Below are 12,703 nucleotides of genomic sequence, written 5' to 3'. Positions count from 1 at the left end.
AGAAGTTGCTGAGGCAATACAGATCAGAAGCCCAACATCCTGCCTTTGATAGCAGTGAATACTGTCTGCCTATGGAAGAGCTTAAGGACAGGGCGAAGCTATACCAACACTTCCTTCCCAAGTCCTATCCCACCCTCTAACAATCTGTTTGTTTTCCCAAGGGGTCCTTGAATAACGTCTTTGATTTTCTGCAGTATCTTGTGAACTGCTTGTGTGTGTTTCTTTTACCAGCAGTAGTCTCTTTGGACACATGACGTTTAACAGAAGTCAGTAAGTTATATAAAAGTTGGAACTACAGTGAGAAATTTCATGTCTTTGCAAAAAAAGTTGAGTATTCTCACATCTTACCGTTACTAATATGAAAAGAGAAGCAAAGTATATGATATTTAAGGCAATTATTTGTAGAAAATATTCAACAGTTATACAATAATCGTTAAGACATAGTCCTGTGCTGTAACACACTTGCGTTGATTCACATGCTTTGAAGATCACATATTATCACACAGCTGATGCTTAAAAACACTCAAGGCAAAAGCTTGCAACTGCAATTACAACTCACCACTGGATCTGTTGGATGAAAAATATTTAGTAAGCGGTTACAAATTGTTCTGGGCAGAATATGATCTTGACTACCGCTGTTTCCTGGACGGATGCCACGCAATGCCAAAAACACTGCTAATGGAGATCCCATACAGAAGAAATTCTCAACCTAAGGAGAGATTTCATCTACGTTAATAAGGGAAGTAATGCTTTCTAACATGGCTGGATTTGATTTCTCTGTTTCATAACCAAGAGACTCGTACAGTATTAGTAACTCAAAACAGGGAAGAGCACTATAACATCCATAGTGTGACATAACAGGTTAAGTTTCCCATTTCCCTTTGCCGTCAGAAGAGAATTATTACATGTTGTGGTGCTGCATAGTTCAAAAAACTGAAAAACAAGTTGGATAATTGAACTGAAATGAGTCTACTAACACTGGAAGGGGTAAGGTGAGAAGAATTTGGAAGACACCTAGGAAATGTGATGAGTTTCACAAGACTGAAGTCTGATTTCTCTTTCCAAAGTCTACCACAGCCCCTCAGTCTCACCCTCGCCAAGTATGCCAGGACACATTTTGCTACATACACCATCAAGGAAGTAGAAATGCAAGATAAACTGAGGATTAAAGACAACACACAGCATTCTCATGGTAGTCACGCCCACATATTCACGCTGGTACATCCTCTTAAAAATATCTGGTGTTCAGTGAACAGAATGGTGCTTGTCAAAAGTGCCACCACATCACGTGTTAGGAACCACTACCTAGGTACAGCACACCGAGCTACCCTGCAGGCTACTCCTGTTGTCCAAAGCTACCGTGACTTTGCTCCAAAAGGACTGCCTTTAGCAAGCTGAGTGAATCCGGACTGCAACCACTAACCCATCTGACACAGGTCACTGAACATGCATCAGTGGTAACGACTTTTGGTCACTACCAACCTGGGCCGGGATTCAACAGTGACCCAGAGGTGAATGGCTTCGTATCCCATTACCAATCCTCAGACATCGTCTCCTAGAAACATCAAATGTAAAACTCTGTAGTCAAAAGTATTTTCAGAAGTCAAAGATACTTTAGCTTTTAGAATATCTTCTTATATGAGAGATTAATTTTACCATTATCAGAACTTCACTGGAACTTTTCCAATTGTAGTGCCAATTTGCAAGGCACTGCAACCAAGCAACTATCGATGCACTGCTGCTGAACTGGCGAGAGAAATGATTTAATTCCTGCTAACTGCACGTGGAGAATGTCTGGATTCCCACACGCCTTCACTGTATGTCAGCACATGGAGCGAGGGTGTGGAAATAATGGTCTGTTTCATCTATCAGATTCCAGCCCTGAACAAAACATTCTTCCTCCTCTTACTTGGCACTGGTACTCCACCTCTTCCATCCAGAAGAACGCACAAGTCCCAATTCAATAGAAAAAAAAATCTAGGTCTTCAGTAAAGCTATTCAATGTCATATGCTGCAAAGCACTGCTCGCTGTCATCTGTGTTATTACTCTAGCCTAGTTCAAAGCAGCTCTTCTTTCTTTTAATTAAACTTTACAAAGAGCCTTACATTCTTGCAGTTTGGACAAAAAGCTTTCTCATCTTTAAATACAATAGGAACAGACATTCACTGTGTAATCCTTTAAACTGAGTAACTAACTTCTAACCCTGGCCATCTGATACGCCTGTATACCACATTGGGAGTACACAATTATGGTCTTTCTGCTTCAGAAAGAAATCAGAAAGTGACCGCCACCTTAACGCTTGCTTGGAGATAGTTTAAAGATGTTTTAATGAATTCACCTTAGGCAAGTACAGACTCGGTGAGAATCTCAAAAGGTAAATATTTGCAATGGTTACAAGGTACATTGCTTTTATTCCATTGTTTCTTCTGGTAAACAGAAGATTAACAGCACCCACAGACAGATGACATTTTCTTGGACCACAGTGTTCTTTCCTACGTATTTTCTTACATGTGCAAGCCTTTCAACGTGATCTTCCAGCTCTCTCATTTCCTCTGGAAATGTTTACAAAGACAAAAGTACCAAACAGAGGGTACTTTAAGGGGTGGCAACGGATCAATAGCAAAGCAGCACACACTAAAAATTGACAGTAAGTCTTCCAAAAATAAAGTCCTTTAAATTGCAGCCATTAGACTCTTAGCACTGCTGCAAAGTGGCTGAAGAGAAGACTAGGATTTGATGAAACCTGCTGGGAACAGAGGACTAAAATCTTCCCAGAAAGCATCTATTAATTTTGATGTTTCTCCATGAAGCAGGAGTGAGGCACTTCACATATACTTCACTGTAAATGTTTAAGAGCAGAGAAGCAATTTTTAAGAACATGACCTTTCGGGATAGCACTTTTCTGCTGGCTATGATTCATAAGCAGAAGTCATAATTAATTAATTTTTACGTTAAGCAGAGGCTGAGCCAAATAGTCATCCATTCAAGTTAAGAGTGACGTTTTTTCAGAATGAAGAGAAAAATAAAATAGCTGAATGAGACAACAGAAGTAAGACAGCGCAGCTCCTTTGTGCATAAATGAGTGTGGGAGATAGATGAACATGTTCAGTGGCGAAGTTAAAACAGAAGAGACAGAAAGCAATTACAGTTTACATTTATGTTCTGCCTTTTAGCCTGGAGGATCCCAAATTTCCTCCCACAGAGAGGAAATACAGACCTCTCCAGCAGCCTCTACCCATTCCTTTGCCCAGAAATGTTCTGCAGTTTTAACACAGAGAACAGAGACTTCCATCAGTATTACATGGGGAATTTAACTGGACAGTTGTGCGTGGAACTACTCTGGCACATTTTTGTATTCAGTTTAAAGTCTTCCTCCTCTCCGATAAGGTTGCCCATCAGCATCCTATTAAACACTTATAGTTCTTGTACATGTGGTAGAACACTAATATCCTACATAAATTTGTTGTTTTTGTCAATATTGACATCACTGTTACATGAAGCTATATAGAAACCACAGGGTGAAGTACAAGCTGAAGCTTCTCCTGGAAGAGCTTCTGTAACCATAGGTGAATTTGAAGTGCTACGGAATCACGAAGCACTTCGGGCCAGCACCTTAACAAGTCCAGACTTAAAATTAATTTCCATTTCCCAGTACTAGGGAGCAACTGAGGCACATCCTGCTCTCCCCTTCTATATTGTAATTGAATATCACCTCACAACACTGTTATCTTCATGAACCACAGAGTCATAAAGAGGTATGTATCACACCATTCCCCACGTTTTCATTTTCTGGCTAATCTTTTTCATTACAACTGTATGTACCCATTTGGTTGTGCAATACAGCCTAAGGAGATCAGGGACCACAGAGTCCAGCTGCCTGCATGGCACAGACCAAAGTAATTTGTGGATCAAGCATTTGCACTGAATAGTAGTAACTCATGACCACCTAGAGCTCTGGCCTGGCATGAAAGAGCCAAGGTGCTTACTAGTCAGTACCTCCAAAGCAGTTCCTTCTCTTTCAACAAGCTAGTAACCCTCAGATAGCTGGACTGGTTTACTCATGAGCAATAATTTTTCAATGTCATCCTGTAGAAAACCTCCTTTGGCAGAGGTCTCTTGCCATCAGATTCACAGAAAGCCTCCTTCTTCCCCTGGAGGTCTCCTCACCTCCCCTTGAGGTCTGTCTCCAGCGCAGTACTCAAGCAATGGGAGTCACCAGAGTAAAACACTACTTTACACTAGGAGCACTAGCATAAAGAAGTCAAATGTCTTTCTTTTAATCAGGGTAAGAAAAAGGATGCACAGTGTTGGAAAAATACCTAGCAGCAATTTGGTTTGATACAGTCCTCTCCTTCTACCTTTCTTTTCCCCTCCCTTGCTGCTTCCTCTAAAAAGCATCTGTTCAAAGAAATCTTCAGTTTAAGCAGAGCTGAGTGAACTGTCATCTTTGCACAGAGCTAAAGGAGTATCAGTCTGGCTCCAGCTTCTTTGATGGCAGAGATAATGGCACAACATGTGTTTTTAAGCCGTAATAAAAAATGAGAAGGCTATGACAAATTGAATTATGGTTAGTTTCCTCTTTTTCATGGCTCAGGATTGACCTTGGCTTCTGGAAGTGCTTCTGAACTCAGAAGGAAAGAAAAATGGCAAGTTAAGAGCAATGATCTATTTTCTTCCCATCTATCATGTCACATTTTTTATCATTTAATATTTTAGGATATAGTAGAGCAAATATAAAGTGTTGCGTATAGCACGAAGAAGCTAGAAAATGTCTTTTTCCAGTAACATAAATCCTAGCAATTTACAGAGCTGATTAGGAAGCAATCTATTAGGAAGCAATTCATGAGACTGAAAGTAACTTGTCCTAACTATCAGACCAGAGTAATTTGGAAGGAAAATCCACTGCTGGAGGAAATTCCATCAGATTTCCTCAGAGGTGTGACATGTTAGAAGGAGTCCCCAAAGAAAATGGATTACTTGACAAAACAGAAGTGAAAACTTTTAAGATATGTGATTGGTGTAGTTTGCCAAATGGCTTTTACCTTCCCACACAGTTGTGCGTGTGTGTAATGTAACAATCTATACGGTGGCTTATGTATTTACATATAATCATATACATTTGTAATAAAACGTAATATGAATGTAGTAACATGTTTACACACATCCATACACATTCTAACTCTTCTACCAACATTATGTCTATGGACATGGAAAAAAAAAAAAGGTAGAATAACTCAAGTGCACTTTTACTGCAAGCAAAACGTTTAGTAAAAACCTAGACATACATACCTTAAATTTTAAGACAGGCGTTTTCGATATGGTGGATGCCTTTAAGCCTTGTAACCTCTCCTCTATCTCTCTCAACCTAGAAAATAAGGAGATCTTTCTGAGATACAAAAAATAAAATAAAATAAAATAAAATAAAAAATAGCATTAACTTCTCTGATTCAAGCAGGCATTCCTGGAGGATCCAAGAGTTTTGTTTGCTAGGAACAAAACTGATGATGCCTGCTGATTTTTTTTTTTTCCTTTGAGGCAGTCCAGTTGATTAAGATCAATGCTTGTGAAATCCCGTTTCTCTGACAACAGGAGGAATCAATCAAGACATGACAGTTTCCTTGTTCATCACCCCAAGAACTTGGCTATCTGCCTTCCTAAAGAGCAGGTGTCTCACATCCTGCTTCCTTGGTGGTTTTGCACCCAAATCAGCTGGTTTTTGTTTGTTTGCTTCCTTTAACCAGAGACACAGAAAACCCCATGGCTCAAGCATTATGGAGCTCTATATTTCGGTGGAGTATCTGTAGGACAGCATCCCACATTTTCAACTATCATGAAAAAAGGTCATTTACTTGTTCTTCTAGTCAGCATAAATTCAATAATAATAATAATAATAAAGAGCAGCTACAATACAAAATGCCTCCTATATAGGTAGAGCATTATGCCCTCTTCAGTGGAGGAAAAAAACAACTTCTTCAAGTTCTCCTAAAGCATTTTACAAACAAAAATGTTAAGCTTAACCTCTGTCATCCTGATTAGGGAGAAACAAGCTGGAGCTAAAGCTTTCTGAAAAGTGGTACTCTCAAAAAAGTTACTATGCTTTAACAAATGTGTCTTAAAAAAGAAGGTATGTGGAATGCTCGACTATCGTGAACTCCTTTCGAAGGGTTCCAATAAATTAACTCATGTTATTCTAAAATGTAGAATATTTATACATGCTGTCATATACCCTACTCAGGCATAAGTATTTCCAGAAATCCACTACATACTTGACAACCTTACAACACTAGGAATCCAGAAGAAAGCAAATATAAAACTGGCATCCTGTTAGCATTTAAGACTGCATGACACTAAGGTGGTTCATGAACAGCAGAGCCACTCTATCTATTGCAGAAGTGCCTGTGTGAAATGGTACTTGAATTACCACGGATGAAACCTGAAACACTTCAGTGAACGCCTAAGGAGCTGGAGTGTAAGTGTGAAAATGGTAATTTTTCACTACTTACATGCCAGTAATATGCCTCAAAGCTTGCTTTACCACTAGGCAAGATTATTCGGTCTCTTACTTCCCTTCTCTCAGAAAGGCTGCACTTTATCCAGCCTTGCAGCTGTTAAGAGATGTTCTGTACCAATCTCTAATTACACACATACTGATTTCAAGCACTGCAAGAGATCTGATGCTGTATTAATGCTTCCCAAGTGCCACCAGTACTAAGATAGGTTTCTAGAAGGCACAAAAAGAACCATGACCGTAATTTATCCTCGCCTTCCCACTGAAAGACTGAAGTTCAAGCTCCTATTATTAGATTCTCTATTTACAAGGGCCTCATAGCACCTTGAAATCCAGGTTAGAATGGGGAAGGGACCTACAACGTCCCCTAATACTGAGAATCCCTACCAATGCTTGTAAGGCACCAAAACCAAGATCCAATCTGCCACAATGGGCAGTGCTGCTTTGCGTGCAGAACTGCATTAACATTTCCAAATGGCAGCAGGCAGAAATTGGTAAATGATCCGCAGCAGAGCAGTAATCCCATAAGCCCAATCACAGTAATCACAGCATCTGTAATCCAGCTGGTGCAGCTCAATTTCCAAGCTGAGCCTTGGAGAAAACTTCTCATTTTCTCCAGAAACTTAGAAATTTCACTACTCAGGTTCTGAGTATTTCAGCTCACTGTCCACCTGTGAGCTACTTTGCTGTGTTTCTCAAGTCTCTTGAGGGCTAACGACCTGACCTTCTCCTTTCCCTCCTGGCTAGGAGCAGCTCCCAGTGCCTGCAGGCAGTAGGCAGCAGCTACTTGTTTGGTTTTGGTACAGCCCTTAGGATGTGGGTTCAGAGCTCTTATTAGCAGTACCAGCTACCTCTGACTGCTTAGTCCTGTGTTTAGCTCTTACCACTGCCATTCAGCATCACCAGAGGAACGGCAGCCACAAAAGATAACAGCCATGCTGGGTTCCGGAAACACCCAAAGGACATCATCTAGGGATGTGGTTTTTTTTCCCTTTCATAATCAGAAGTGGATGCATTACCGTTGTTTGGTTATGTAAAGTTCTTCAAGTAAACGTTGCTCCTCGTAACTCATCCAGCTCTCTTCGAGCTCCTCCTCCTCCTTCTGCAGCAACTGCTCGTAAAGCCTGACGGGGTTCCAGCCAGTCATAATGTCATAGGTGATGACACAGCCCAGCGAGTGGGACACGATCGAGACTTTCCCTCCTTTCTCCTCAAATTCTGGATTCCGAGAGCAGAAAAGCGTGTAGAGTCGGTTCAGCTCCTGCTGCAGCCCCTTGACAAGCTGTTTTAAGACAGTAGAGGGAGAAAGTTTAGCAACATCATCTTAACACTCCTGTTTGTGCATACTCATGCACTACAGAGACCAGCTTCTTGAGCATGCAGACTGAACAAGCACGATGGTCTATTTGCATAGGTTCAGGAGGTGAACAAAGCCTTAGGGTCGCTTCAACTCTTTTGCTGTTCTAGAAACAGACCTCAAAATGTCCACCTGCAGAACAGATGGATTTGAGGGGCACTGGGTTTCTGATGGCAGCAACATGACTGTCACTGACTCCAGTTGTTCACCTCTTCCCTCCAGGCCCACCAGGAACCACCAGACCATGTGGTAACCCTAAAACTGCTGCACTGCACAGCCTGAGGCATGATATTGAAAGAAACCCTCAAATGAATAACAGCCGTGCGTGAATTACTCAGCAACATCCTCACGAGATAAGCAATAGGTCTCTGTTTTCACTAGCAGCCCATTTGCTTGTTTCTTCCCCCATTTCTCCCTCTCAGCACTAAGTTTCTCCTCTGTTAGAGGTTCAGCTCCGTTTCTAACTACGGAGGCTGGAAGGAGCCTGGGCCACACGATCTGGAACCAGTTTGCATCTCTGGGACAAGCCCTGCACGTAAATGTTCCCTTCTCTATTCATCAAAACGAAATATCAGCATTCCTACCTCACTGCAAGGGACTGGGAAGATAAATCCACTAAAACTGATATGCTCAGACACTAAAGTGACAGCCTAAATGGGTTCTGAGAAAATATCCCAACCTGCTTTTGGATCTTTGTAAAGCATACTTCATCTCATTCAGCCTTTCATTATTCTGCCCACTGCCTATCTACAAGGAGGCTTTCTGTCCTACTTCTACTCCTACCATATCACACCCAACGTATTTTTTCCAAAGAAATCAGAATGAAATAATGCTGGTAAAGAACAAAAAGCCTCACCTCAAGCAAAAGGAAGATAGGGGAAGAGAAAGAGTATAAATGAGACAGGTAAAGCTAGAATTTAAACATTTGATATAAACAATGCTAAGAAACAGAGTGGATATTTACTGGTTAAAGGTTTCTGGGAGATATTGGAGGAAAAATAGGAATGTAACATAGTTCTCAGACATCATAAGCTAATCTTATGATAATCTTATGATACTACCAAAATAAATACAGATTGGCCCTAAGTTAATTGAATCTCCTAGAGGTTTATCTGCTTCCAATCCTATACTCATGTACATAAAAATAAATGTTAAGATTCACAGAAATAATTTTTAAAGAGAAATGAAAAAGCCAGAAGATTTAGAAATGTGACAAAACAAAAAAGGCAGCTTTACTTGTGCTATTCAGCATGGTGACTGAGCAATGCTTCCCGACTGTGGCACAGAGGAGGACAAACAAGAAATTGCAAATCATTTCCTTGTTAGCAACAGGAAATTAGAGCTATAGAACATGTAATTTGAGCATGATTTTTCAAGTGCCTGAATCATTACTGAATATAAATATGAATGGCACTAGGACTGTCAGTGTCTGATGCACTCTGTACTGAGATAGAAACCACACAAGCCCTATCTCTCACAGCACTGTGAAATGATTAACAAAGCCTTGCGACAGCTCAGAGAGGAAAATATCAACATTCCCATTTTCGAGTCTTTTCACTGCGATGCGTTTGGCACTATGCAGACTTTGGGTGCAGCTTTCACACATGAACAAACAGGCAGAGGTTTTTAGCAAGAGCTGAAAATAGAAATCAGGACTTGCTTTGGCTGGCTGGCATTTTCTCCGGTTAAAAAAAAGGTTTTGATTACAATCCAGAACAAAATAACAGATCTGTTGAAACCAAAGCGGTTCAGGATTGTTGCCAGGAGCTCAGAGATAAGAGGGAATGCTGCTCTCTGGTGTCTGTGTGCCTGGCTGTTGTGGTACCCTCTGATGGAGCTGACACACATTGTCCTGCCATCAGGGACCTCAGCAGGGAGCCTGGGACCCCCAGACATGCAGTAGGTGCTCTGGCTGGAGCACGGGTTCAGAGCAGGCAGTGTAGAAATGTCAAGCAGGCTGGTGCTGGACTCATCGTGGCTTCCAGGTACTCTGTGAGTACAGAAGGGAGAGGAGTAATGCCGTCTCATCTTAAAAATCCGTAACAAGCTAAACCTGAAAATCCTAAGCAATACATGCCAACATGCAACATTTTTTTTTCTCTGATGGGAAGTTAGAAATAACAGCTCAGCTACTCTCCTGTGTTGCTTGTTGCATTAAAGCTGTTGTCCCCAGTGTGCTGCCCAACTTAACTCAATAATCCTGTGTTCTCTCTCCTTTACCATAGTCTTATTTCGGAGGAACAGCAGACACCTTCCAGGAAGGATCTTCTGTCAGCCTGCCCACAGCCCATCAGCACAGAGAACATAAGTAACCTTCTGGCATCATGGCATTTCCTTATGAAGCTTTTGTTCTCTTGCCATTTTGAGGCGTAATACAGCAAATTCCTGGAAAGTCCTGGTCGGACACAATATCTAACCTTGCTTTTGACTGTCCTGCTCCTTAAAAACATGTTGTTACCGAGGAGATAGGCAAAAACATGGACAGCAATGAAACTGAATTTCCAAGTAGCAGTATAATTAAGTTTGCAAACCAGAGCAAAATATATTTAATTCAGACTAGATCATCTGACAGATATTGTTTGTAAACTCCAAATCACTGTTTTGGCGATCTACAGCTTTGTTTGTAGATCTGCTGTAGTAAAGTCTCTGGGTCTTGAAGCACTATGACAGGTTAATTTTTCTGCTACGACAAAAACAACTCTGATCAGACAACTGATCCTTTCGATATACAGTAAAAAAAAAAAAAAAAAAAACAACAGAAGGAAAAGAAAAAGCAGATTCGTTTCAAGTCCCAGCTACAAAATTATTTAGTTAAGCAGTCTATAAAGTTAAGATATTATTTAATCCTGATCTGCTTTCTTAGTCTTAAAAAGCACACAATACCCTGACCTGTAAAACAAAAGCTTGTTTTGAAAAGGGTTTTAGCCTGGCAAGTATAATGTGAAGTGCTTTCAGATCTGTTTTGTAGTTACAGCCTGAACATATCCTAACCCACCATTATAAATACCTTCTATAAATATCAATTGTCCTTATCAAAATCAACATTTCATTGAAATTAAACGCAAACAGAGCCATCTATCAAATTTTCTCTCCTAAATTGGATTGTAAAGCTGAATTTTTCCCCCCTATCTACAGCTTGTCGTGTTTTTTTCCTCCCTTTAAATGGTTTATGGGAATCTGTTTAATGAAAAAAAGAAAAAAGAAAAAGAAAAAAAAAAGAAAAAAAAAAAAAAACAGGTCCCCTTTCACCACCACCTGAGTGGCTGCTGCATGGTTTATACCTCGCTGTCAGGTTGTAAGCGGAAGGTGCATTGCCCAGAGCCTGGTCTCCTGCTGGCAGAACTCCTCCTGCTCACACCTTAGCTATAACCGATGGCTTCCCAACAAGGAAGCCCTTTGCCCTCTGCTTTCCCCTGTGTTTCTGCCAACCCTAAGCCTTGCTGCCTGCTGCTCCATGGATCCATTACGTGCTTAGGAAACACCTGCTGTTCCTGCCTGAAAACAGGAAAGTAGGAATCATCCAGAAAAGAAAAAGAAAAAAAAAAGGTGAGTAGTGGAATGCAGCATGAACCGACCCCTCTCTGTTTCCATCTCCCCTCTCCCCTCCTCATTTCCACCTTATTTTGGTGATCAGTGAGACTGAGCATTGACAAAGAGCCACTTCTGCAGCCCTTGCAGTACTGCTGTTCTTTGCCAGCCCCCCCCAGAAGGGCTTTTAGCACAGCTTTCCCCACAAAAAGGCTCCAGTTTCCACCCAACCCGTATCACCATCTCCTAAAGGCTTCTTGCACAGACTAAACAAGCTCAAATATCTCACACAAAAAGGATAAATGTGGCAGCAGTCAAGTGAGTCAATTTTTTTTCCACGCAGCTGCTCCCACAAACCCTGCTTGCTGCTCTGACTGCTAATCTGCTGGCTGCTAAGCTCTGTGTTACCCTCAGCTCTTCCAGGAGGGACCAGTGAAATGCAGCAGGCTTACGTGGCTGCTATGAGCAGATCAAACCACTGTAACAACGGGAACACTTCTTATTTCCTCAAGAACGGCCACATCAAATCCCTTCATCCCAGCTGAACCTTCTACCACAACGTTAGTTTAGCACCAGCCTGAGGACACTGTAATATTTGAAAGAAAGGTACAGAAAATCTTCCAACATTCCTGTTTTCCTTTCCAGAAAAGTCCTTTCCCTTTGTTCTGATTTCTGGGGAAGGAAAACCTGAGCACATTTTGCAGACCGATCGTTTCAGTGCAGAAGACTGGTGCAGGATTAAAATGCTAGGAACCTTACAAATGCACCACTGCAAATGCTCACGTATAACCAGAGAACATAAAACACAGATAAAAACGGACTTTACAACACCTAGAGCCTTTGATAGAGTCAAATTTCAAAGGCAGATTTTATAGCCAGTCATAATCAGGCAAATTAAGCAACCCACAATCCTCAGACCTGGTAGAGCGCCCTTATGTGCCATTACATTTTCAGACCTGCAAAAATAAAGCCACTCGAGACACAGCCTGTGACACAGTCTGACACAGCAGTATCCAAGTCATGGATGCATTTCTAAGATGTTTTATTTATCCCAAAGGGCAAGAGAGAGACCTGATTTCCAATGGTTAAAGATTTCAGTAACACATGGAGAAAAACAGCACAGGACCGAGCAGATGCCGCATGCTGCTACTGCTCTGCAGGGCTCTTTTGGGAAACTATTTCATTTTTGCTTCATGAAAAGCAGATTGATTATTAGCTGCCTGGAGCTCCCTTTATCAGCTGAACTTGTGCCAGCATATCTTCCGTGTAGGAAACTTAAGCTGACAGGATCAAGTTGCTCAGAAGTCAC

General features: G+C 41.3%; 1 protein-coding gene across 4 annotated transcripts in view; it reads right to left on the bottom strand.

The window, feature by feature from the left end:
* Positions 1-12,703, bottom strand: part of DDHD1 (DDHD domain containing 1) — a 65,668-nt gene that overhangs the window by 5,994 nt on the left and 46,971 nt on the right. For all 4 annotated transcript variants that reach the window (XM_084520303.1, XM_084520304.1, XM_084520305.1 and 1 more), the window contains 3 exons: positions 7,529-7,791; positions 5,291-5,366; positions 560-709 (listed from right to left, as the gene is read on the bottom strand). In XM_084520303.1, the coding sequence (XP_084376429.1) occupies positions 560-709; positions 5,291-5,366; positions 7,529-7,791 (489 nt within the window). The remainder of the gene's footprint in view (positions 1-559; positions 710-5,290; positions 5,367-7,528; positions 7,792-12,703) is intronic.

Source organism: Aythya ferina, assembly GCF_964211825.1.
Source record: "Aythya ferina genome assembly, chromosome: 5".
Taxonomy (NCBI): domain Eukaryota; kingdom Metazoa; phylum Chordata; class Aves; order Anseriformes; family Anatidae; genus Aythya; species Aythya ferina.
This window is presented reverse-complemented; position numbering and strand designations above follow the sequence as displayed.